A 22,534-nucleotide genomic window follows, 5' to 3' on the forward strand; every position below is an offset into this window, starting at 1 on the left:
AAAAAAGAAAAAAAAAAGCAACATCTGTGAAGCACAGTAAAGTGAAGCACTATAAAACATCTGCTTGTATAGTCCTCAGACAGAGTTATTGCTGGAAGTTTCCTTTGAAGGGCCAGAGCACATGGGGCAGTGAGGCCCACGGAGGCACAGTGAGTTCCCTGAGACACAAGGGCAGGACTCTGGGCTGTGTTTGTCCGGGGAGCATTGTGATTGGGCCTCACTGTGGAGGGTATGGGAGGCTGAGCTGGAAACAGCTGCCTTCAGTTCCCTAACTCAGCTGGTTTTTGACCTTGACTGCTTTTAAGAACTTCAGGCTCCACCCAGATCTACTGAATCAAAATCTCTCCCGGGTGAGGCCTGGACAAATAAGCAGTTCAAAAGTTCCCCAGGCAACGCTGAGGAGCAGAGTGAAAACTATTGTGAGCTATTGCTTGCCCACTCAAGGTTAGTAATCCATTGAAATCTATTTATTGAACCCCCTGTGTACAAAGGTGGGATGGTAGGTTCTGAGGGCATGGATGATTGACATCTGGGAAGGATGTCAGTCATTCATGAAAAGATGATCGACAACCCACAGCTTACAGGCTAGTGGCTGAGGTCTATGGAGACAGTAAGAAATAGACAGACCTGGGTTTGAATTCTTACTAGTTGAATGGCCTCAAGCAAATGACTCAACTTTTCTGAATCTCAGTTTCCGCATCTGCAAATCAGGCATGATAATAACAATCTTATGAGGTTGTTTGAGGGGGTTACAGATCAAGAACCTAGCATATACCTGGCACATAACAGATATTTAATAACTTTTTAAAATCCCCTTTTAGCCCTGACCGGTTTGGCTCAGTGAATAGAGCGTCGGCCTGCAGACTCAAGGGTCCCAGGTTCGATTCCGGTCAAGGGCATGTACCTTGGTTGCGGGCACATACCCAGTAGGGAGTGTGCAGGAGGCAGCTGATCGATGTTTCTAACTCTCTATCTCTTCTCCCTTCCTCTCTGTAAAAAATCAATAAAATATATATATTTCTAAAAATCCCCTTTTACTAAAAACACAAATACACCTGCACATGGATAGTTACAGAGATCAGGAGCCACACAAAGAAAAGGAGGAGATAATTGCAACAGGGATGCGGTAAATACGATGAGTGAATGTTAAAGTTGTCTGTGCAGCCCTGGCACCAGAGGAAAAAGAGAAATGGTGTTTACCTTGAAGTGTCCAGGAATGAGTAGCTGAATCTAGGCAGGCTCTCTGCCTGAGCTCTCTCCCATCCAATCATTTCTTCATCAAACACTTGTTGAGAGTCTACCCAGTTCTCAGACCTGGCTGGACATCATAATCCCCTGGGTTGCTTTTAGGTAGACTTTCAAAAGTTGAGAAAAATTCTCCATTTCAACTATTTTATTTTATTTATAAAAAGTTTCGTTGTTGTTGATTTCAGAGAGGAAGGGAGAGGGAGAGAGAGATAGAAGCATCAAAGATGAGAGAGAATCATTGATCGGCTGCCTCCTGCACGCACCCTACTGGGGATTGAGCCTGCAATCCAAGCATGTGCCCTGACCGGGAATCAAACCTGTGACCTCCTGGTTTGTAGGTCGATGCTCAACCACTGAGCAACACTACCCAGGCCATTTAAATTATTTTCAAGTGTTCAGTTCAGTGGTCTTTGTTCAGTGTTTTGCAATCCTTACCACTAATTCCAGAACATTTCCATCACTCCCAAAAGAAAACCTATGTTCATTAGCAGTTACTCCCCACTCCCACTCCCCCAGCCCTGGCAGCTTTCTGTCTCTATGGATTTGCCTTATACTGGACATGTCATGTCAATGGAATCCTGCGATATATGGCCTTTTTTAAAAAAATATATTTTTTTTATTGATTTGAGAGGAAGGGAAAGGGAGAGATAGAAACATCAATGATGAGAGAGAATCATTGATCGCTGCCTCCTGCACGCCCCCTACTGGAGATCGAGCCGGCAATGCGGGCATGTGCCCTGACTAGAAATCGAACTTGTGACCTCCTGGTTCATAGGTTGACGCTCAGCCACTGAGCTACGCTGGCCGGGCAATATGTGGTCTTTTGTGTCTGACTTCTTTCGGTTGGCATGATGTTTTCGGGGTTCTCCCATGCCACCTGGGTTCCTTTAAAAGCAATAAGAATAGGAATGGCAAACACCAGGCAGTGTTGTAAGCATTTCCCATATAGTGATTCATATCATCCCCATCAGGAAACAAAGGCACAGAGAGATAAAATAACTTAGTAAACAGGGTTGCCAAATAACATACAGGATGCCCATGCACTATTTGGGGCATATTTATACTAAAAACTTACTCGCTGATTGTCTGAAATACAAATATAACTGCATGCCCTGTATTTATTTTTCCTAAATCTGACAACTCTATTGGCAGGATTCGGACTTGGGCAGCCCAAAGCACTTGGGAGTGCTTCACCTCACTGCTCTGGTGATGCCTGGCTGCTCCTCCCCCTCCCCAGGGACTTTGATTTAACAGGTCTGAAGTGAGATTTCCGCATCCTTACTTTTTAAGTGCTCCAGGCGATTCCACTGGGCAGCCCGGGATGTTGTGAGTCAGGGCCCGGGGAATACAGAGATATCTGCTGGGCAGGATAGCCACCATGCAGACCTTCCTGTATGCCCAGTACTGGGCTAGGTGCTTAAATGCCTGTTCACATTCCTTTAAGATAGGACTGAATGTTATTATCCCATTTGACAGATGGGGAAGTGGGGGCTCAGATGAACTAAGTCCCTTGTCTCAGGTCACACTGCTAAGAGAACCAGGGTTTGGACTTAGAACTGTGTGATATAAAAGCTGGAGTCCTTCCCTCCTGCTGTCTTTTCTGTGTTTCCATGGGCCCTTGCTAATATCCACTCATTCGTTTATTCATGCATTCATTCCATAAACATTTATGGCTACTCATGTGCCGGTCCCCATGGATGCAGTGGATGCAAAAGCAAATGAGCTGATCCCTGCCATTTTGGCGTTTTTAGAAGTCAGGCATGTGGAATGAATAAGGGCCAGGAGTGCCCTGATAAAAATGGGCACAGGGTGGCACAAAGGCAGCAGGGTGAGTTCTGGAGGGGTCAGTTCTGTGTGGTAGGGATGGGGGTGACCTGTAAGCTGAGTCAGGAAGGATGGAGCGTGTACTAGGCAGAATGGGATAGGGCTCCCCAGGCCATGGGAGCAACATGAGTAAAAGTCTGGCAAACTGAGGAAATTGCAAAAAGTTGGACAGGCCTGGGGCTTAAGGGATTAGTGATGGACATCAAGTCCAAGTGGGGGGCAGGGAGGGACTCATCCAGACCTACAAGGGGGCCCAGAGGATGGGAAGTCATGGGACCCTTTGCCACTCTGTCCAGGAGGGCAGGCGGGCTCTCCCCAGGGCTGGGTGGAATTCAGGGCTTGGGGCCAGGCTTGGGTCGGACCACTCTCCGGCGGTCTGTCTGCGGAGTTCTTGCTCTCTTAGCTCATCACTGCTGAGCCGTCTCCTGAGGAAAGTCCCAGCCAGGAAACTTGGGTTTGCAGAGGCCTCAGCATATGGTGAGGGTGAGGCTCCCTTCCTGCACCCCCTCTCCGTCCCCTCTTCCCACCACCCTGCAAGGGGCAACTGGTGGGGCTGAGCTGGCCAGACTGGACAGGTTCCCCGGCTGGGGAGAAGTCTGTGCGGGCCCCACCGAGGGGCACGTGGGCAGTCTCGGGCTCCACAGTGCAGGAAGGAAAACAGCGAGAGGTGGAGGGATTCTGAAATAATAAATGTGAGAGCTGGCAGGAGCCTTCCACGTTCCCGCCCAACCCCTTAGTTCCAGAGGAGGAGTCGGGGCAAGGGAGGGAAGGAGACTTAGCGAGGTCACACCAGAGGCGGGGGCTGGCCTGGGTCCTGGCTTCCAGGCCTTCCATTTGGGCAGGGCTGGCGGTCCTTCCACACGGCTGATGCCAAGGGCAGCTGGAGAGACCCCTGCTCTCCTCTGGCTCCTCCTGACCGGCCCAGCCTGGACGCAGGTGCTGGGGGTGGGGGCTTGTCCACATGAAAACCACTTGGAGACTTTTACTCCTGAGGTGGCTGAGGTTGGAGCAGCCTTGCAGGTATGATTAACCTTGACTCTGAGTCCCAGAGCCTTCACCCCGAAGGGTGCTTAGAGTTCATGTTCGTCAGCTCTAAGCTGTACAGATGGAGAAACTGAGGCACGGGAGAAAGAAACTTGCTCAGAGGGGCTAATGCAGAGGCAGGCCTAAAATTTAGCATGTTTCTGCATTGCCTCTCAAGATGCCCAACATCCACCATTAGACAAAATATGACCTGATTGCATCCTCACAGCTATCCTTACAGAGGTAACCGGGGCTCGGGGAGGTGGGATGGGCCTCAGGGTTTGCTCTAGCGTGGCAGTGAGAGAGGGCTCTGGAGGCAGAGAGCGCTATGCTTCCGAGAGCTACCTCATGACCTTGAGCCAGTTGCGTAAGCGGCCCCAGCCTCGGTTTCCTCCTCTGTAAAAGGGGGAGGATAATGACTACCTCGCAGGGTTATGGGGAGGAATAAGCGAGGTGCCTGCCCCAAAGCCAGCACTGGGTACGTGGGCGGAGCTTGGATTCCTGTTTGTCAGTGGACTCACCCTGAGAGCTTGGAATCGAGTCCTTCCTGTTGGGTGATGTGCTTTGGGCTGGGCTGGGCTGGGCTGGGCTGGGCTCTCATTGCCCTATCATGCCTTGGAGACAAGGGCACCCCCTTTCTCCCACTTCTACAAGAGTCTGCAGCTGAGCCCCAGAGTTGATCTTTGTACCCCAAGAATTTATCAGTTCACCCTCTCGTTTAGAACCTCCAGGAGCTCCGGAACACTGGGGGGTCGGAGTGAGGGGGTAGCATGTAGAGCAGGGGTCCTCAAACTTTTTAAACAGGAGGCCAGTTCACTGTCCCTCAGACCGTTGGAGGGCCGGACTATAGTTTAAAAAAAAAACTATGAACAAATTCCTATGCACACTGCACATATCTTATTTTGAAGTAAAAAAACAAAACAGGAACAAATACAATATTTGTATTTGCCTGTGGCCCGCAGGCCGTAGTTTGAGGACCCCTGATGTAGAGGTTTTGGTTAAAACCTTGGACTCCAAAGATTAACATCTTGGTTTTGAGTTTAGGTTCCACTGCTTGCTGGTTGTGCGAGCCTGGGCACATGCCTTCTTCCCTGGGCCTCAGTTCCCTCCTCCGTAAAGACTCCTGGGGTTGTTGACAGGGTTACATGCAATACTATAAAGCGTGTCAGGTACTTAGAAAAAGCCTGGCACGTGGCGGTGATGACATAGAAGCATCTGTGCAGCTCTCTCTGTGAGCATGGCCTACCAGCCGCATTCAGGCCGCGCACTGCTCGCCATTTCCCCACCGGCCCTGGCTGTTCCCGAATGTGCTGAGCGCTCCCACCCAGGGACTTGGCAGGGGCGCCCCTCCTCTCAGAGTCATCTTCCCCGTCCTACTTGGCTTTATCAGGGTCTCCTCATTCTTCAAGGCTCTGCAGCATCACTTCATCCCGGGGTGGGGTGGGCGCCCCTCGTCTGTGCCCCCACACAGGTCCTCTCCTGCTCCAGGTTCTCAAGGCCTCCTCAGCCCTTAGCAAGTGTCTCCTTGCCTCCTTGTGAGCACCTTCAGGGCAGTGCCCTGACATCCCTCTCTCCCCAGCCCCTGCCCATGGTGTGTGTGAACGCGCCCCTACTATGTGCCAGTGACTCCGTTAGAGACTTTACTCTCTGCCCTGCTCGGTGGAGAGGAGCCGGTTTGCTGAGTTGAGATGCTGGACACTATTAAGGGAGTGGAGCTGAGCTGAGATTGCCCAGAGGTGGGATGCTTAGCAAATAGTTCTCAGCCCCACCCTTTCCCCTCCTTGCTGGCCACCCAGGAAGGCCCTGTGGGGCTCCCTGCATTTCTCTGGATCTGGTGATTGGGCCGGTAGGGGAGAAAAAGCAAACTTAGAGCATGACATGAATGGGCACTTCGTGTTTGCCTGAGCTTCAAACGTTCGTCATGTGACTTGAGTCTCAGTGGGAGCGGGCTGGAGCAGCAGCGACTGTCATTCCCATTTTGCAGATGCAAATTTGCCTAGAAAGGCTGGGACTCGCTCAGGGCCTCAGAGCTAGGAAGGAACTGGGTCTGGAATAGAACCCAGGTCTCCTCACTCTACATCCTGTATCCTGTGCTCTTTCTAAGTGTCCTCTTTGTATTTAGGCCGCGGAGCTTATGGCCACCTTTAGCCAGCAGATCAGTCCTAACCCCTTCCCGTCTCCCCTTCCTGTCCCTTGCCCTCCATTGGTCACCGGTGCCCAGCCCTCAGGTTGACTTCTCCAAAACCCGCTCTCTCCCATCCCATCCTCTGCTGAAAGCCAGGCCCAGACAGCTGCCCATTGACAGGGGCCAGATCACTAAGGTGTCAAGAACCAGTTTCAGGTAACTTGGTGCAGTGGTTCCCAACTTCACCTCTTGCCTTCTTTTATTAAGTTAGTATTGTGGAAAGTTTCAAACATACACAAAGGTAGACTCACCCAGTTTCAATGACTAATAATTTGCCAATCTTATATTTTCATCTACTATCTCTAACTTTTTTCTGATGATGGAGAATCTAGAATATTCAGAACAGAATAGTGAACCCCCCCCCTCCCCGCCACTTACCTGTAACCCAATCCTGCCTTCTCCACATCCCCACCTGCTTCCCTCACTCTCATCTTATTTTGAAGCAAATTCCAAACATCATATCATTTCATCCTTAAATATTTCAGCGTGAATCTGTAGGCAGTAAGGCCTTTTTTGTTGTTTACATAACTACAATACCATTATTGCACCCCCAAATATTAACAATAACTCCTAAATCATCAATTACCCAGCTTTCAGATTTCCAGCCATCTCATCATTGTTGTAATTTCAAGTTTATTTTCTAGTCAGACCCAAGTGTGTCCACTTGTTGATGTATTTTTTTTTTATTGCTTAAAGTATTACGAAGGGTATTACATATGTGTCCTTTTTTTTTCCCCCACCCTTGATGTTGATGTATTTTTAAGCCTCTTAGAGTCCCGCTCCATCATTTGCGCGCTTGTCTTTTGCAGTCCACACGTTAAAGAAACTCGGGGGCTTGTCTTGTGGTTTCATGCAGTCTGTGCTTGCCGTTGCATCCCTGTGCAGTGTAACGCGTCTCCATCTCCTGCCTTCCCATAAGTTGGTAGCTGGATGTGGAAATGAGAAACCATGTGTTGGTTTCTTGCATTCTACATATCATTTCATTAATTGTTCTAAGTCTTTTAGTTTGCTTATTAAAATGTCATTTTAATTTTCACACTGAACATGTCCATATAACTTAATCTCCTTGTGGACATCAGAGTCAAAGATCAAAAGAGCCAGTATTCTGCCACCTCATGGGAGGACCCCTCTTTTTAAAAATTGTTTTTAGAGAGAGAAGAAGAGAGAGAGAGAAACATTGATTGGTTGTCTCCCAAACACACCCCAACCCCGGAGATTGAACTTGCAACCTGGGCATGTGCCCTAACCGGGAATGGACCTGCAACCTCTCAGTTCCTGGGAGGATGCTCAACCAACTGAGCCACACTGGCCAGCGCAGGACTCCTTTTTAATGTCAAAGTTTCAATGACTTTCCCTCAACAGGTGTCCTAGGGCCCACAGACTGCTAATGAGCAAGGGAGTTAGTTATAGTCTAATCATTTTGGTCCCAGGTCCAAGTGTTATAAGCACTTTACCTATGTGAATTCATTGAATCTCCCCACTTTCTATCTGTGTGAGCTCAGGCTACTTTCTTTTCCTCTCTGGGCCTCATTAACTCATCAGCCAGATGGGGACGAAAGCAATGACAACCTCATTGGGATGCTGTGAGTCTTAAAGAGTGGGTGTCAGACTGCTTTACAAACTGTAAAGCCCTGTACAAGATTCGGTATGTATTCCTTTTTAGTGTGTTTGCATATCCAATGAGACCTGGGGCAAGAAACTCACCTGAGCCTTCGTTTTGCAGCCTGTAAAATGAGGAAGTAGTGTTAGGTTATCTCTAATATTCTGTGACTTCATCTCTCAAGGAACAACATCAGGGTCCAAAGCAAAGATAAAGGTTTCATCTCCTGTGCCAATTCTAGTGTAATAGGTAGAGCAGTCTTAGCAGAATGAGGAGCAAACCCCAGGGTCAGTGGGAAAAAGACTGTGATTGATTAATGATAGCTGTAATGGTCATGGGATGCCACAAACGTGGTGCCTATGTCTTATAATAGTCCAAAGGAGTGAATATCTAATGGTGGAATTTAATATGCAACTCCCAAGGCCTTAGCTTTAGCAGCTCTGCCCTCCTTGGCTGGGTCGCCATAGTAACCACAGCTGGCTCTGAGAGATCACAGGAATGAAGAATGGGTCCTATTGATGAATCCTGATTTGGGGGTGGGGGGGGCATGCATGTGGCCTTTGCTAGCAGGACAGCTGGGCATGGCCATCGTGCTGCCATCTGTGGACTTTTGCCTGTAGAGAAGACAAACCAGAGAGTCAGAGCAGTGTGTGTGTGCGTGTGCGTGTGTGCGCGCGCGCATGTGCGCATGCGTGCTTGTATGTGTGTGTGTGCGCGCGCGCGTGCGCGCGTGTGTGTGCATGTGTGCATGGTTTGGGTGGAGTGGGACAGTGCCACCAGCTGGAATTCAGGCTTTGTCTAGGACCAGCCAGGCAAGGCTATCAGCAGGCCTCCCATTGGTTTCCCAAGTTCAGACATGTCCCTGAGGCTCTGTGTTTTGCCTGTCTTTGTCCAATGCCTGCCCAGGCTCTTGCGTGGAGCCATGGACTCTTAGCTTTAAGAGAAATCTACGTGGTAGTCAATACTAACCCCAAATCCAGTGCCTGAATCATTCTCCAGCACCTGAAGTCCTCAGATACTTCAAGTGATGGGAAGCGTGCTCGTTCCCAGGGATCATTTCTTTTTTCTTAGGAACTTCTTCCTCTGGTTGAGCTGTAATCTGTTTTTATCTCCCCAACTTCCACCTCACAGCCCTGGGAATCCTCCCCAGGGCCAACCTGTAACAGTGGTGGGGCCCCAGCTGCAAATACTCCAAGGGCTATGCTACCAAAGAGAAAACAGATCTGTAGCTTTGCAGCTGGGCCCCACCACTGTTATCAACTTCACTTTCTTTGGATGGGTCTCTCTCTCTCTTTCCCTGTCCTCCCTCCCCTAAGTTTGAAAGGATGGTGAGAGGATATGGGAGAGGTGGTGGAGTTCGGGTTCTGGTTCAAAGCAGGTCTAGTCCCAGGATCAAAAAAGCCGTGTCCTCTAACCTTTGTGGGGCAGCCTGTTGGTATGGAAGGAACATTGGCTGTTGATTGGCCAGGTCTCGGTTTAAATTAGGACTCTGCCATTGTTGAGCATTCTGTGACCTGGACATACCTGGACATGTTCCTTCCCTTGGTAGCTCTGTCTCTAAAATTTGAATGATGATGCCTATCTCAAAGGGTGACTGGGAGAGTGACAAATGACATTCCTGGCACAGAGCCAGCACTCCGGATGTATAATATCTTGCACTCTGTGGCTGCCCAGTGGCAGAGATTTCAAGGCCACCGCTCTGTACCTGCGGTTCCCACATCTTGCTGAGCAGGATTATCGGGGGTGGAGGGGGTGGGGAGAGGTATCTTTAATTAGCTCAAGGAAAGTCAAGAAATTCCTAAACCAAATTGAGTTTAATTTTGAAATAGATAACATTACTAGCTACCAAATTATCTTATATATTAAAAGGGTAATATGCAAATCAACTGAATGGCAGAACTACCGGTCGCTATGACGCGCACTGACCACCAGGGGGTAGAGGCTCAGTGCAGGAGCTGACCCCTGGTGGTCAGTGCACTCCCACAGGGGGGATGCTGCTCAGCCACAAGCCAGGCTCATGGCTGACGAGTGCAGTGGTGGTGGCGGGAACCTCTCCCGCCTCCGCTGCAGGAGTGTGGTAATGAGCGAGGGGTTGAGGAGTCCCGGACTATGAGAGGGATTTCCGCCTGCTGGACACAGGCTGGGCTGAGGGACGCCCCCTCCACCCACCCCCCCACCCCCCCAGTGCAAGGATGTGGTGTACCGGGCCTCTAGTAGTGTTATAAGCACTTTACTTATGTAAATTCATTGAATCTCCCCAACAACCCTATGTAGTAGGAACTATTATTATCCTCATTTCATGAAGAGGGAAATTGAGGCACAGAGAGAACACATAGCAAGTACCTAAGGAGCTAATATTAAAAACCAGGTAGTTTGGGGCCAGCCCCATACTCTTGTCAATGATGATTTACTGCACCTCTGAATTAGACCAGTGATTCCCAAACTTTAGTATGCATCAGACTCACCTGGAAGGCTTGTTAAAACACAGTATTTCTGGGCCCACCCCAGATTTTCTGATTCAGCTAGAGAATTTGCATTTCTAACATATACCCAGGTGATGTTGATGTTGCTGGTTCAGGGACCCCCACTTTGAGAACAACTACTGGGGGTTGAATGGACCCACCTAAATCCAGACCTTATCCCCCCCCCCCCCGCTCCCCCTTAACCTATCCAGGCTCAGGCATGGGAAATAAGGGCTGATCTCACACAGGCAGAAAACAAGCCACAGTAAGAATCATACTCATTCTTTCCAAATGCCTCAAGCTTTGGCACATGTCTGCGATCTCATGTGGGTCTCATAGTAACTCTGTGAGTTAAGTGGAAAATGGATTTTTCCCGCCATGTTATATTACTTTTCTCCCATTTTAAAGAGGAGGAGTTTTGGAGAACTGACTAGGCTGTTATCTTGCAGGGAGATTATTTTGGGGAGACTGGGGCTAGCACCTCAGCTTGTGACACATCACTGCACCTTTCCCCAAATACCTTCCCATCCCCAGGCTATGATCAGAATCTCCTCCTTAAAAATATTTTTCTTTATAAGTAAATTTGTAAAAAGCATTTTTCTTTAGCTTAAGTCTTTGCCGATTGTATCAGAGAAAGTAAATGATTTATACCCCAGTGTAAACGATTTTCAGGTATTTTCTTGAGAAGAGGGTGATTAGAATTCTCCCTTCTTGTGCCCCCTTCAGGCACTTGTGTGCTTATATGTCTGTGAGCCGCTTGAAGGAAGGCCATGTCTGGCTGAAAGAGGCACCAATAGATGCCTGTTGGAATGAATGAATGAATGAATGAGTGAGCGAACTATGTTAATCTCCTTGCCCATTTTAAAAAAAAGTTTCTTTATTTTCCTTTTTTGTGTATGTGTGTGTGTGTGTGTGTGTGTTTCCCAGTTGCTGTTTTTGGTGTGTGTTTTTTTACTGATTTTTAGAGAGAGAGGAACGGAGAGAGAGGAAGAGAGAAACATCAGTGTGAGTGCAAAACATCATTTAGCTGCCTTCTGCACACCCCCTACTGGGGCTCGAGCCCAAAATCTTTCCACGCACGGGAAGACGCCCAACCAACTGAACCACATTGGCTAGGGCTCCCTGCCCGTTCTTCCCAGAGCAAGCCTCTCTCCTCTAGCAGTCCTGCCGTTTTCCCCAGCGCCCTATGCTGCCTCACAGCACAGTCAGTCTTTTCCTCCTGTCCAGTCCTAGAGACAAGCATCATAGCTTAAGCCTTAAGCAGTGGTTCTCAACCTTCCTAATGCCGCGACCCTTTCATACAGTTCCTCATGTTGTGGTGACTCCCAATTTCATTGTTACAAATTGAACATAAAGCATAGTGATTAATCACAAAAACAATATGTAATTAAATATCTGTTTTCCAATGGTCTTAGGTGACCCCTGTGAAAAGGTCATTCGACCCCCAAAGGGGTCGCGACCCATAGGTTGAGAACCACTGGCTTAAGAGAAGCCTTCCCTGCTCTTCCTGAGCAGACAGGGCTCTGCTTCCCGTGGGCTCCCTGGTACCTTGGTCATCTAATCACACTGTTTTACCAGGACCTATTTACTTGGCTCTTTCTCAACCCTTAGATAGTGATGTCCTAAGAGCTGAGATTGTGCCATTTTTTTTTATTGTTTAAAGTATTACAAATAGTAGTACATATGTCTCCTTTTTTTCCCCATTGACCTTCCCCTGGCCTCCCCTATGCCCTGGCACATGCCCTCACCGCACACCCCCCCCCCCCCCCCGCAGTGTCTTGTGCCCATTGTGAGATTGTGCCTTTTACACAGGTTATGAATGCACAGCAGGCACTCAATAACTAGTTCTTTCTGGAAAGCCGTTTCCCGATATATGTCTGACAAAGCTACCAAGGGACGGTTTGTGGGTGATTAAGGTGACATCCCCGCCTGTACAGTGATAGAATATTCAACGTAGCAGGAGCTGGGAAGTTACCAGAAGCCAGGGCAGCCCTTTTCTCCTGCCTTTCGGTGGCAGCATGGGTCTCATGCCTCTTCTACTTATCTGCTTTGTTCTTTTTCCTTTGCACACGGTGGGCAAGGTTTCCCAGCTTAAGCACGTTCAGTCATTTAGCTAGCTTCCCAGAGCCCAGTTCCAAACTCCTTGGAGAGAGAATCGAATTGGCCTACTTTGGTTCAAGTGTCCACCCTGGTCCAGTCAATGCTGGAACAAACAAGGCAGCAAGGGTTCACCTCTAGAGAAGAGGACGGCAGTTTTCAGAGAGTGGATATCGTGGGATGGAAAGATTCCCCAAAAGGCATCGAGAGCATGGACTTAGTAGACCTCTCAGGTCCGTGCCTAGGACTTTGCAAACTGTCATTCATTTAGGTAAACAATGTTGAGCATCTTCTGTGTGCTAGGCACACAGATCTACCTTCTAGAGCAAGCATGTCAAACTCGCGGCCCACAGGCCGCATGCCTTGTTTATTTGGCCCGTGTTAGCCTTTGAGTTTGACATGCCTGTTCTAGAGGGTTTTCTAAATCTCTTTGGAATTTGTTCACGTCTTTACCTTGTACTGTCTTTTGGAGTGAAGGCATCGCTCCTTAAGTTGATCACCTCTTAGCTTTCCCTTTCCAAGTTTCAAGGTGGGGATCAAGGGCTTCGGTGGACACGTGTCTCCCCGTCCGGGTCTTTGGGAACTATAGAGATGTCGTGTCCTTTCTCCTGGGTCTCCCCAGTAAAAAGAGTCTTAGTTCCTTAGCTACTCAATTATGACCCAATCTCCCTAAGTCCTTGACTTTCTTTCTTCAGTCCTGTGATGGGCTTCCACTGGCCCCGAACATGAAAGTCCCTCAAGTTCATACTCAGGGAGGAGAATATTAGGTTTCTAATCCATATAGGAAAAATATCCAGGATTTGATGGACCTTTTCAGCACCAGCAGCAGCTGCTGATCATGATCATAGGTCCTATTCATTGAGGACACACTCTGCTTAACACCATGGAAACCCTTTATGTGCATGACCGCCTACAAAATAATCCTCATACCAACCCTGAGAGGTGGGCACTGTTTCCTCTCTTTTACAGATAGCTGGTCAGGGAGCTCAGAGACAATAGGCAACTTGCCCAAGGTCACACAGCATCTGGGCGGTGGAGCTGGGCTTCAAAGCCAGACCTCCTCCCTCCAGAGGCTTCCCACATGCCAGAAGCTCCCGAGAACACGCCACAGGGCCTCTAAGCTCTGCCCCGGGCATGCCCTCTGTGAGCATTGTTTACAGTCCTTGCAGACACCATTCCAACGTGTTTGCTAACTCTTCTCACATTGCAGCAACTCTTTGGAGATGAAACTCTGATCCCATTTAGTCGCTGGACAAAACAGGTGGGGCTGAGGTCAGGGCGGGGCCGTGGATAGAGCACTGTCATGGGGCACCCCTGGAAGCCCAGCCTTGCTGCCTGCCCACTATTTGACTCTGGGCATGGCCCTCCCCTCTCTTGACCTCAGATTCCTAATCTGTGGCTCTGTGGGCCCTTTGCAACCCTAACATTCCAACTTAACTATATATTTCATGAGGGTTTCATGAGGTTGGCAGCTTCCATGTGGGGTGAGCTCACCTAGAGCATGGGAAGCCGGCTTCTTACCATATCTTCTGGCCTTCCCCAGTCTGCTAGTTGTCCTGTAACCTCTGAACTTGGACATGGCCTCATGTCGTCCCACCAGTTCTCTCCAGTGGGGTGTTGAGTGTGTCCCATCTGATCTCACTGCCCACCCATGGTATCCCGCCTCTGCCTCCTCGTCCTCACATGGCTGCTTACGGAGCCAAGGATTTTGGGAGCAAGCATTCCCCCATCATGTCTTTTTTAAAATATATTTTTATTGATTTAAGAGGAAGGGAGAGAGAGATAGAAACATTAATGATGAGAGAGAATCATTGATCTGCTGCCTCCTGCATGCCCCCTACTGGGGATCAAGCCCCAAACCCGGGCACGTGCCCTTGACCAGAATCGAACACGGAACCCTTCAGTCCACAGGCCAACGCTCTATCCACTGAGCCAAACCAGCCAGGGCCCCCATCATGTCTTTCGAGAATGTAGAGATGTCCACGTTCTCTCTCTGGTCTTTTGCTAAGCATTTTATACATGTCCATAAAACCATTAATTACCTCAGCAACTCCTCGAGTCCACAGTATCATCTGTACTTTGCAGACCAGGCGTCCAAGGCTCAGAGAAGATAACAGATTTGTCTAGGTTGACACACTAGTTAGTGCCAGAGTTGAGAGTCAGGCCAGGCCTGGCATATCCCACTACACTACACGTCTCAGGATCTTGACGTTCACTCAGCCTGCATTGGAATCGGGGAGAAGCTGCCTTCCTCCTGGAGTGGGGGACTGGTCCATGGTTTTCTGGGTAGAAGAGGGTGATCTGTTTATGTTGAGGGAGGTTGTAACGGAGAAAACTATTTTTTTCCTTTTAATATATTTTTATTGATTTCAGAGAGGAAGGGAGAGGGAGAGGGAGATAGAAACATCAGTGATGAGAGGATCATTGATTGGCTGCCTCCTGCACGTCCGCTACTGAGGATCGAGCCCACAACCCAGGCATGTGCTCTGACCAGGAATTTAACTGTGATCTCTTGGTTCATAGGTCAAACCACTGAGCACACCAGCCGGGCTGGAAACTCTATATGTGTGTTTGGAGGGTGGGATCATGGAGTCAGGCACCCCTCCCAGCTGGGCATGCCTGAACCTCTGTCCACATTTGCTTCCAGATGCTGGAGGGAGACCAGGCCATCCTGCAGAGAATAAAGAAGGCTGTTCGAGCCATCCACAGCTCTGGCCTTGGTAAGTGAGCCTGCTCGATGCCCAGCCTGGCCAGGCAGCCCCTTCCCCAGCCCTAGCCTGGAGCTAACTCTGAGCTCCCTTCCCTATCTCCGCAGGCCATGTGGAGAACGAGGAGCATTACCGAGAGGCCGTGGAATCCTTAGGCAACAGCCACCTGTCCCAAAACAGTCATGAGTTGTCCACCGGCTTCCTGAACTTGGCCGTGTTCACCCGCGAGGTGGCCGCACTCTTCAAGAACCTGGTGAGGCCCCTAATCCCTCCTCAGGCAGCCCCCAGCCCAGGCTCAGGGTAAACCTCGTGGACTGAAGAACCTGGCCAGGAAAGGGTTGGTTTCCACCCTTCTCCCAGGTTGTCACTGACCTATCATCTCCCTTCTTGACCTCTGACCCATGACCTGAGATCCCTTTCTAGTTCTGACCTGCCTTTGCATTCTTCTTCTCTGACGTCTCACTCACATCATTTCTCGTTGTCTCTCCCCCTTCCTTTCTCTCCACCCTCCTCCATGTCTTCTGTGGTGACTGCCCTGGAGCAGAGGGGATCTCACAGTGGGGAAGAGACCCACCCAGGGAGGGCACACTCTGGGGTTCCTGTTTATGCCACCACCAATCCTCAGCCCTCTTTGTCCCCCGCTTTCCCAGCCTCAAAGCCTAGACCCTGCCTTGTCTCAACAAGCCGCTCAGCTCTGCAGGGGGCCCCGTGGCCTCCGGTTCCTTCCTGAGACTGCCTCCTGCTCTGTCCTTGAGTCCCTGCCTCGAGGCCACCCGAGGTACAAGCTCTTCCTTGTGGAGGCCTGATTCTCAGTGTTAACTTCTTAATCCTGGAGCACAGCTCGGTGGGGTTGGTTGTACTCTTGTCCCCAGTTCACAGGCCAGGAAACTAAGACATGAGTTAAGCAATTGCCTGAGGTCAAATAGCTGGATTTCAACCCGGTTGTCTGGCTCCAGCGTCTGATCACAAGCCTGTCCCTGCCCCCTCCCAGGAAAGCCCCTCGCCCTCCAGGCTCCCTTGGACCGGCTCTAGTGGCTGGAGTCCCACCAGTGCCCTCCAGGGCTTGCAGGGTCACACCTCCAAGAAGCACTCAGTGCAGTGATGGCGAACCTATGACACGCGTGTCAGAGGTGACACACGAACTCATCTTTTTGGTTGATTTTTCTGTGTTAAATGGCATTTAAATACATAAAATAAATGTCAAAAATATAAGTCTTTGTTTTACTATGGTTGCAAATATCAAAACATTTCTATATGTGACACGGCACCAGCGTTAAGTTAGGGTTTTTCAAAATGCTGACACGCCGAGCTCAGAAGGTTCGCCATCGCTGACTTAGCGGTTAAGTACCTGCATCTCGGACTTGACTGGGCCTCAAATCCCTGTTCTGCTGCTCACTAGGGGTGTGACCCTGGGTGAGTCACTCAGTCGGCCTGAGCCCCAGGTCTCTGCTCCGTAAAACCGGGATAGTGATGGCACCCGCCCCACAGAGTTGTAATGGGGATCACACGAGTAAGGGCTCAGTAAGTGTTACCTAATATTGCCATCTGTCATTACATCTCTCTGTGCAGCGTGGCCTCGCACACTGGCCTGCACAGAGGCCTTTCTGTGTTTGAGCTGAGCTGAACTAGTGACCTCCTTTGTCTCTACCTCTCTTCGCCTTCTGTCACTCCAGCTGATGTGTGCTGAGGGTCTACCCTGTGGTAGGCCTTGTACCAGGGGTTGGTAACAAAGGAGAGAGTCGGGCTCTGCCTCCGAGAGCCACAGTCTAGTGGGAGAGACAGGAACTGACGAGGGCTGATACCAAGTATTACCAGCGTGGCACAGACTCAAGGATCCAGCAGGTTGGTCTGAGTAGTGCTGCCATGGTTCCGAAAAGGAGAGGTCAGCATAGGCCACAGGCAGGAGTGGTCAGGAAGACTTCCTGGAGGAGGGGGGCCTGGGCTGTACCTTGAAAGGTGGGCTGAAATATTAGACAGGCCATTGAGGTTGCCAAATAACAGAAACTCAACCCAAACGAGGTTAATTTTTAAAAGGGGAATTCATTGGCCCCTGTAACAGAAAGTCCAGGAGTGCTACTGGCTTTAGGCTCCTCCTTTCTCTTTGATAGTTTCTCCTGTCTCTGTTCGGTGTCATATCTTATTGGGAGAAAGATTGCATCTTTCTTTAGGCTTTCTCCCATGGCAGAAAAGTCCCACAAGGGATCTGATTGGCTGGCTTGGGTCACGTGCCTGTTCCTGATCCAACCACTGTGGCCCGAAGATGGGGTCCTCTCTGGTCAGCTCTGACTCCTCTCTTCTCCCCATGTGACCACAGGGGAGACTGGGTCTTAGACTGAGGCCTCCAATCCCTGCTCTGCTGCTCACTAGGTGTGTGACCCTGGGTGAGTCACTCAATCCGCCTGAGCCCCTGGGCACGACAGGAGGACTTCAGAGAGTCAGAGAGGGGAGGGAGCGTGCTCCTGGCAAGAGGACAGAGATGGGACTGATCGTGGATGTCCCTGGGGCAGTGAGGTGCTGAGGCCGCCTTTAAGGGCTGCAGCTTTTATGGGAAGCCGACTGCACCACCCCCTTCTACCTTCCCATCTTTGCATCTTTCTCTCCCCTGCTTCCTTGACCCCCAGCGATGTCCTTTGCCTCATGATGCCTCCCTGTACTCAAGCCCCTTGGGGCTGGGCAGATGGTCACCCAAGGTCTCTGCTCTTTCCAGGTTCAGAACCTGAACAACATTGTCTCTTTCCCGCTGGACAGTCTGTTGAAGGGGCAGCTAAGGGATGGGCGACAGGTGAGTTTCCATGTGGAGGGAGGAAGGGTGCCCAGAGGTGGTGAGATACTGCAAGACGGGCGGGCAGGGGACCACGGGGGAGGCCAAGCAAGGCGGTCACAGTAGAAGTACTGACTCCATATTGCGGATCCTTGTGGGACAGGAGCACCTGGCTCTGGGGTTAGCCTGGGATGGCCGGCCTACTGTCTGCCAGGGCCCTATGTGCAATAATTCATGGAATCCTTACAGCCTTAGGAAGTGGGTCCTGTAGGTACTCTCATCCCCATTTTGCCGTTGAGGAAAACAGGCCCAGGCAACCTGCTTACAGTTCACACAGCCAGACAGCGGAGGGGCCAGTGTGGGACCCGGACTCCCGACCCACCGGCAGCTCCTGGCTTGAGGCAGAGTGGAGCTCCACCGGCGACAATAATCTCCCTGGAAAGGCTGCCCTGGAAGGTCCAGGGCAGGAGCTGTCCTCCCCACAGAGGCTTCCCTCCTTGCCCCAGGCTAGACTCCAGATTGGGAACCACCCAAACCAGACAGGCAGCTTTTCACCTGGCTGACTGGGGCACCGGAAGCCAGGGCTGCTCTGAGGGTGTGAGCAGCTGGGCCCCGGCAAACTAGGCCAGGGACCAGCCAGGCCGCACTGGTTTGCTGTGCGACCTTGGGTAGGAGACCATAGGGGACGTTTTTTAGCTTCTCAGTGCTTCTGTCCTCTACCGAATATCAGGATGACCTACACCAGGCAGGAGAGAATGGTGGGGTAAAGTTGTGGGGGGAGGGGTCTGACTTCCATCCTCCCCATCTTTATCCTCATGGTGATCTCTATCATTTGGGGGCAGACCCCCCCCCCCCAAATCTCCCCACAGCCCTGGCCTGGGCCCACCAAACCCAATTGATTCTTGGGAACTGCGGGAAGAGGTCATGTGGGAGAAGGGGCTCAGCCCTGAGAAATAGGGTCAGTTTCTACTGGGGGTTGGGGCAGGTTTACAGTTAGGGCTGTGGGGGCAGGGGCTGGTTGGAGTGTGGCCTGAACAGCATAGAGGAGGACAGAAGTACAGGGTTCCCCTGAAGGAAGCAAAGTGTACTGTTGATTCCACACCCCAGGTGCCCCTTTGAGCAAATTGTTCTTTTTAAACCACAGGATTCCAAAAAACATCTGGAGAAGGCGTGGAAGGACTATGAAGCCAAAATGTAAGTGGCTGCGGCCAGTGGTTTGTCCAGGAAAGTGACCTTATGTTGCAACAGGAGGCTGGATTGGGGAAGAACCTAAACGCTGCCGGGACATGTCACCCAAAAGCACAAGACATCTTGCTCTCTAGAGGCGGTTACGGGAAGTGGGGTGGTTGTGGTGGGGGTGGTTTATGAGCAGGCCTCACTGGAGTCTGGGGGTTGAACCACAGACCGCCAAAGGGGAGCTATTGTGAAGGGACCTCAGAATGCTGCTCTTAGAGACCCCGCTGCTCGGTGGAGCCAGGTGTGCAGAGACAGAGAGGAGCTACCACTTCCGGAACACCTCCATATGCTGATCATTTAACCCTCACAATCACCCAGCCCTGTGAGGGAGATGTTAGTATCCCAATGAGCAGAAAAGGAGCTGGAGACTCAGAGAGGTTAAGTCACTTTCCCAAGACCACACAGCTAGGCAGATCTTGGGTTCGTGTTCCTTGATCCTCTTTCTGCAATACCAAGTGGTATCTATAAACATTTAATTGGAAGAGAGGAGAAGGAAGTTGATGTCATACCCTGGCCTCTTGTGTACACCACCAATGTAGGCATTATGGGGACAAAAGGAGCCTCGAGGCAGAGTGGAGCTCCAAGGTGACAGAAGGTCATGGTTTGATTCCAGGTCAGGGAACATGCCGGCAGCACAGTAATTTTATCATCTGGTTCCTACATGGTTGAGCATCTACCTAGGAACTAGGAGGTCATGGTTCGATTCCCGGTCAGGCCACATGACTGGGTTGCAGACTGGATCCCCAGTAGGAGGTATGCAGGAGGCAGCCGATCAATGATTCTCTCTCATCATTGATGTTTCTATCTCTCTGTCCCTCTCCCTTCCACTCTGAAATCAATATATATCTATATATCTATATCGATATAGATATAGATATATAGATATAGATATAGATATTTTTTTTTAAAGAGTGGGGGAAGGAAGAACTAGCAAAAACTAGGAGGAAAATCTTTAATTCCCAAGGCTGAAGTATTAACATCTTTCTATTTTCTATATATAAAGAAGTATTTTTATAAAACTGAGATAATGGTCGTACTGTTTTGTAATCTTTTTCGCGCTTAAAAGTGCATCTCTCTATGTCATTACATATTCTTATACAACGTCACTTAAATGGTGCAAGGTGTGCCAACATCTGCATAATCCACAATGTATTTCATCCACCCCTATCATTGGGGAGGCATCCTTGGAACTAAATCTTTGTTCCCACCCATAATTATTTCTGTAGGTTCGATTCCAAGAAGTAGGTTCTGGAGCTTTATTGTTCCAGCTCCCAGAGCCCTGGAGAGGGACCTCCCTGAGTCTGAATGAAGGTCATGACTGCTCCATCCACCAGCATCTGCATTTACACTCGAGCTGTGGGCGTAGATTCTGTGGTCACATGTGTGGGAGCTATTTTGGGCGTGGCCATCTGCTCTCATTAGAGGTGTGGACACAGGCTATGTTTTTCTTTATAATTTGATGGGGGTCACATGGCTTTTCCTGAGCTGCCTTGACTAGGCCTTAGCCTTTCAGGGCATTGTCTACCAAATGGGAAGAATAAACCCTACCCTGTTGGCTTTCCCCAAGAAGCTCTGCTTTTACCAGGTTTATATATTGAGCTTGCCTATGAGGTTACACTTAGAGAAAAGATGTTGTGTAATTGATGGGGGAAAGGGCTTGGCTATGACAATTTAGTGAGTTGTCAATAGGGCCTGGTCTAGAACCCAAAGCTTCTTAGTCCAGTGTTCTTCCTGCCATGCTATGTGGTCTCCTGGCTTTGGACAAGCGTGTTACATAGGTTGAGCTACATGTCCTGGCACAGGTATCTGTGTATATTTCTTTATAAATGTGTGTGTTTTTATTGATTTTTAGAGAGAGGAAGGGGCAGGGATAGAGAGGTAGAAACATTGATAACAGAAACATCAGCGATTGGCTGCCTCCTGCACATCCCCCACTGGAGATGGAGCCTGCAATCTGGGTATGTACCCTGACCAGGAATCGAACCAGTGACCTTTTGGTTTCTGGGTTGACATGCAACCACTGAGCTGCCCTGGTACATTTCTTTTTATGAGTGTTCCAGGTACAGCTAGCCATTGATGAGTAATTCCACCTCATTCTTTTTATATATATATATAATATATTTTTATAGATTTCAGAGAGGAAGGGAGAGGGAAGAGAGATAGAGAATGATGTGAGAGGATCATTGATTGGCTGCCTCCTGCATGCCCCCTACTGGGGATCGAGCCCGCAACCCAGGCATGCGCCCTTGACCAGAATCAAACCTAGGACCCTTCAGTCCTCAGGCTGACGCTCTATCCATTGAGCCAAAATAGCTAGGGCCCACCTCCTTCTTACAAACCAGTCTTGGCAGCAGCTGGAAGGGCCCAGGGTCCTGATAGCATCTGTGTGGTACCACCAGCAGTCTCACCCCTGGGTTGTTCATGTAGGAGGAGGGTTCCCCTCTCCAGCTGGGGCCGCTGAGAAAGGCATCCCAGGTCCTGTGCAGGGGCCACATTTGTCTAGGCCAGCGGTTCTCAACCTGTGGGTCGTGACCCCTTTGGGGGTCGAACAACCCTTTCACAGGGGTCGCCTAAGACCATCGGAAAACACATATATAATTACATATTGTTTTTGTGATTAATCACTATGCTTTAATTATGTTCAATTTGTAACAATGGAAATACATCCTGCATATCAGATATTTACATTATGATTCATAACAGTAGCAAAATTACAGTTATGAAGTAGCAACAAAAATAATTTTATGGTTGGGGGTCACCACAACATGAGGAACTGTATTAAAGGGTCTCGGCATTAGGAAGGTTGAGAACCACTTGTCTAGGCTGTTCCACGTGCAGGACTGTTTCCTCATCTGCAAAATGGGGCTAGTGATACCTTACAGGGTTGATGTGGGGATGAGATTAGTGCAGTGCCTATGAAGACCTGGCCCTGCATTTCAACAGGTATTCTTGGCCATCTTTCCGAGCCAGAACCAGGACCAGAATAACACAGCAAGGCGCCGAGAGGCAGGAGCCCAGAGCTCTGCGCCCAGCATTCCCTTGGCCAGCTTGGGATCGTGGGCAATCACTTCCCTTGCCTGGGTCTCAGCTTCATCATCTGTAAAATAGTCCCTGACCATGATCTATCAAAAAAGACACTGTGGCCCTAACGGGTTTGGCTCAGTGGATAGAGCATCGGCCTGCGGACTGAAGGGTCCCAGGTTCGATTCCGATCAAGGGCATGTACCTTGGTTTTGGGCACATCCCCAGTAGGGTGTGCAGGAGGCAGCTGATCGATGTTTCTCTCTCATCGATGTTTCTAACTCTCTATCCCTCTCCCTTCCTCTCTGTAAAAAATCAATAAAATATATTAAAAATAAAAAAAAGACACTGTGACCATCACCAGCTGGG

The 22,534-nt window shown here is 49.8% G+C and overlaps 1 protein-coding gene across 1 annotated transcript in view; it reads left to right on the forward strand.

Annotated features, from left to right (window-relative positions):
* ASAP3 (ArfGAP with SH3 domain, ankyrin repeat and PH domain 3) overlaps positions 1 to 22,534 on the forward strand; it is a 48,158-nt gene that overhangs the window by 8,773 nt on the left and 16,851 nt on the right. The window contains 4 exon segments of the mRNA XM_081086683.1: positions 15,087 to 15,159; positions 15,255 to 15,400; positions 17,855 to 17,929; positions 19,053 to 19,102. Of these exon segments, the coding sequence (XP_080942809.1) occupies positions 15,087 to 15,159; positions 15,255 to 15,400; positions 17,855 to 17,929; positions 19,053 to 19,102 (344 nt within the window).

Source organism: Myotis nattereri (assembly GCF_964212035.1).
Source record: "Myotis nattereri genome assembly, chromosome: 3".
NCBI classification, from domain to species: domain Eukaryota; kingdom Metazoa; phylum Chordata; class Mammalia; order Chiroptera; family Vespertilionidae; genus Myotis; species Myotis nattereri.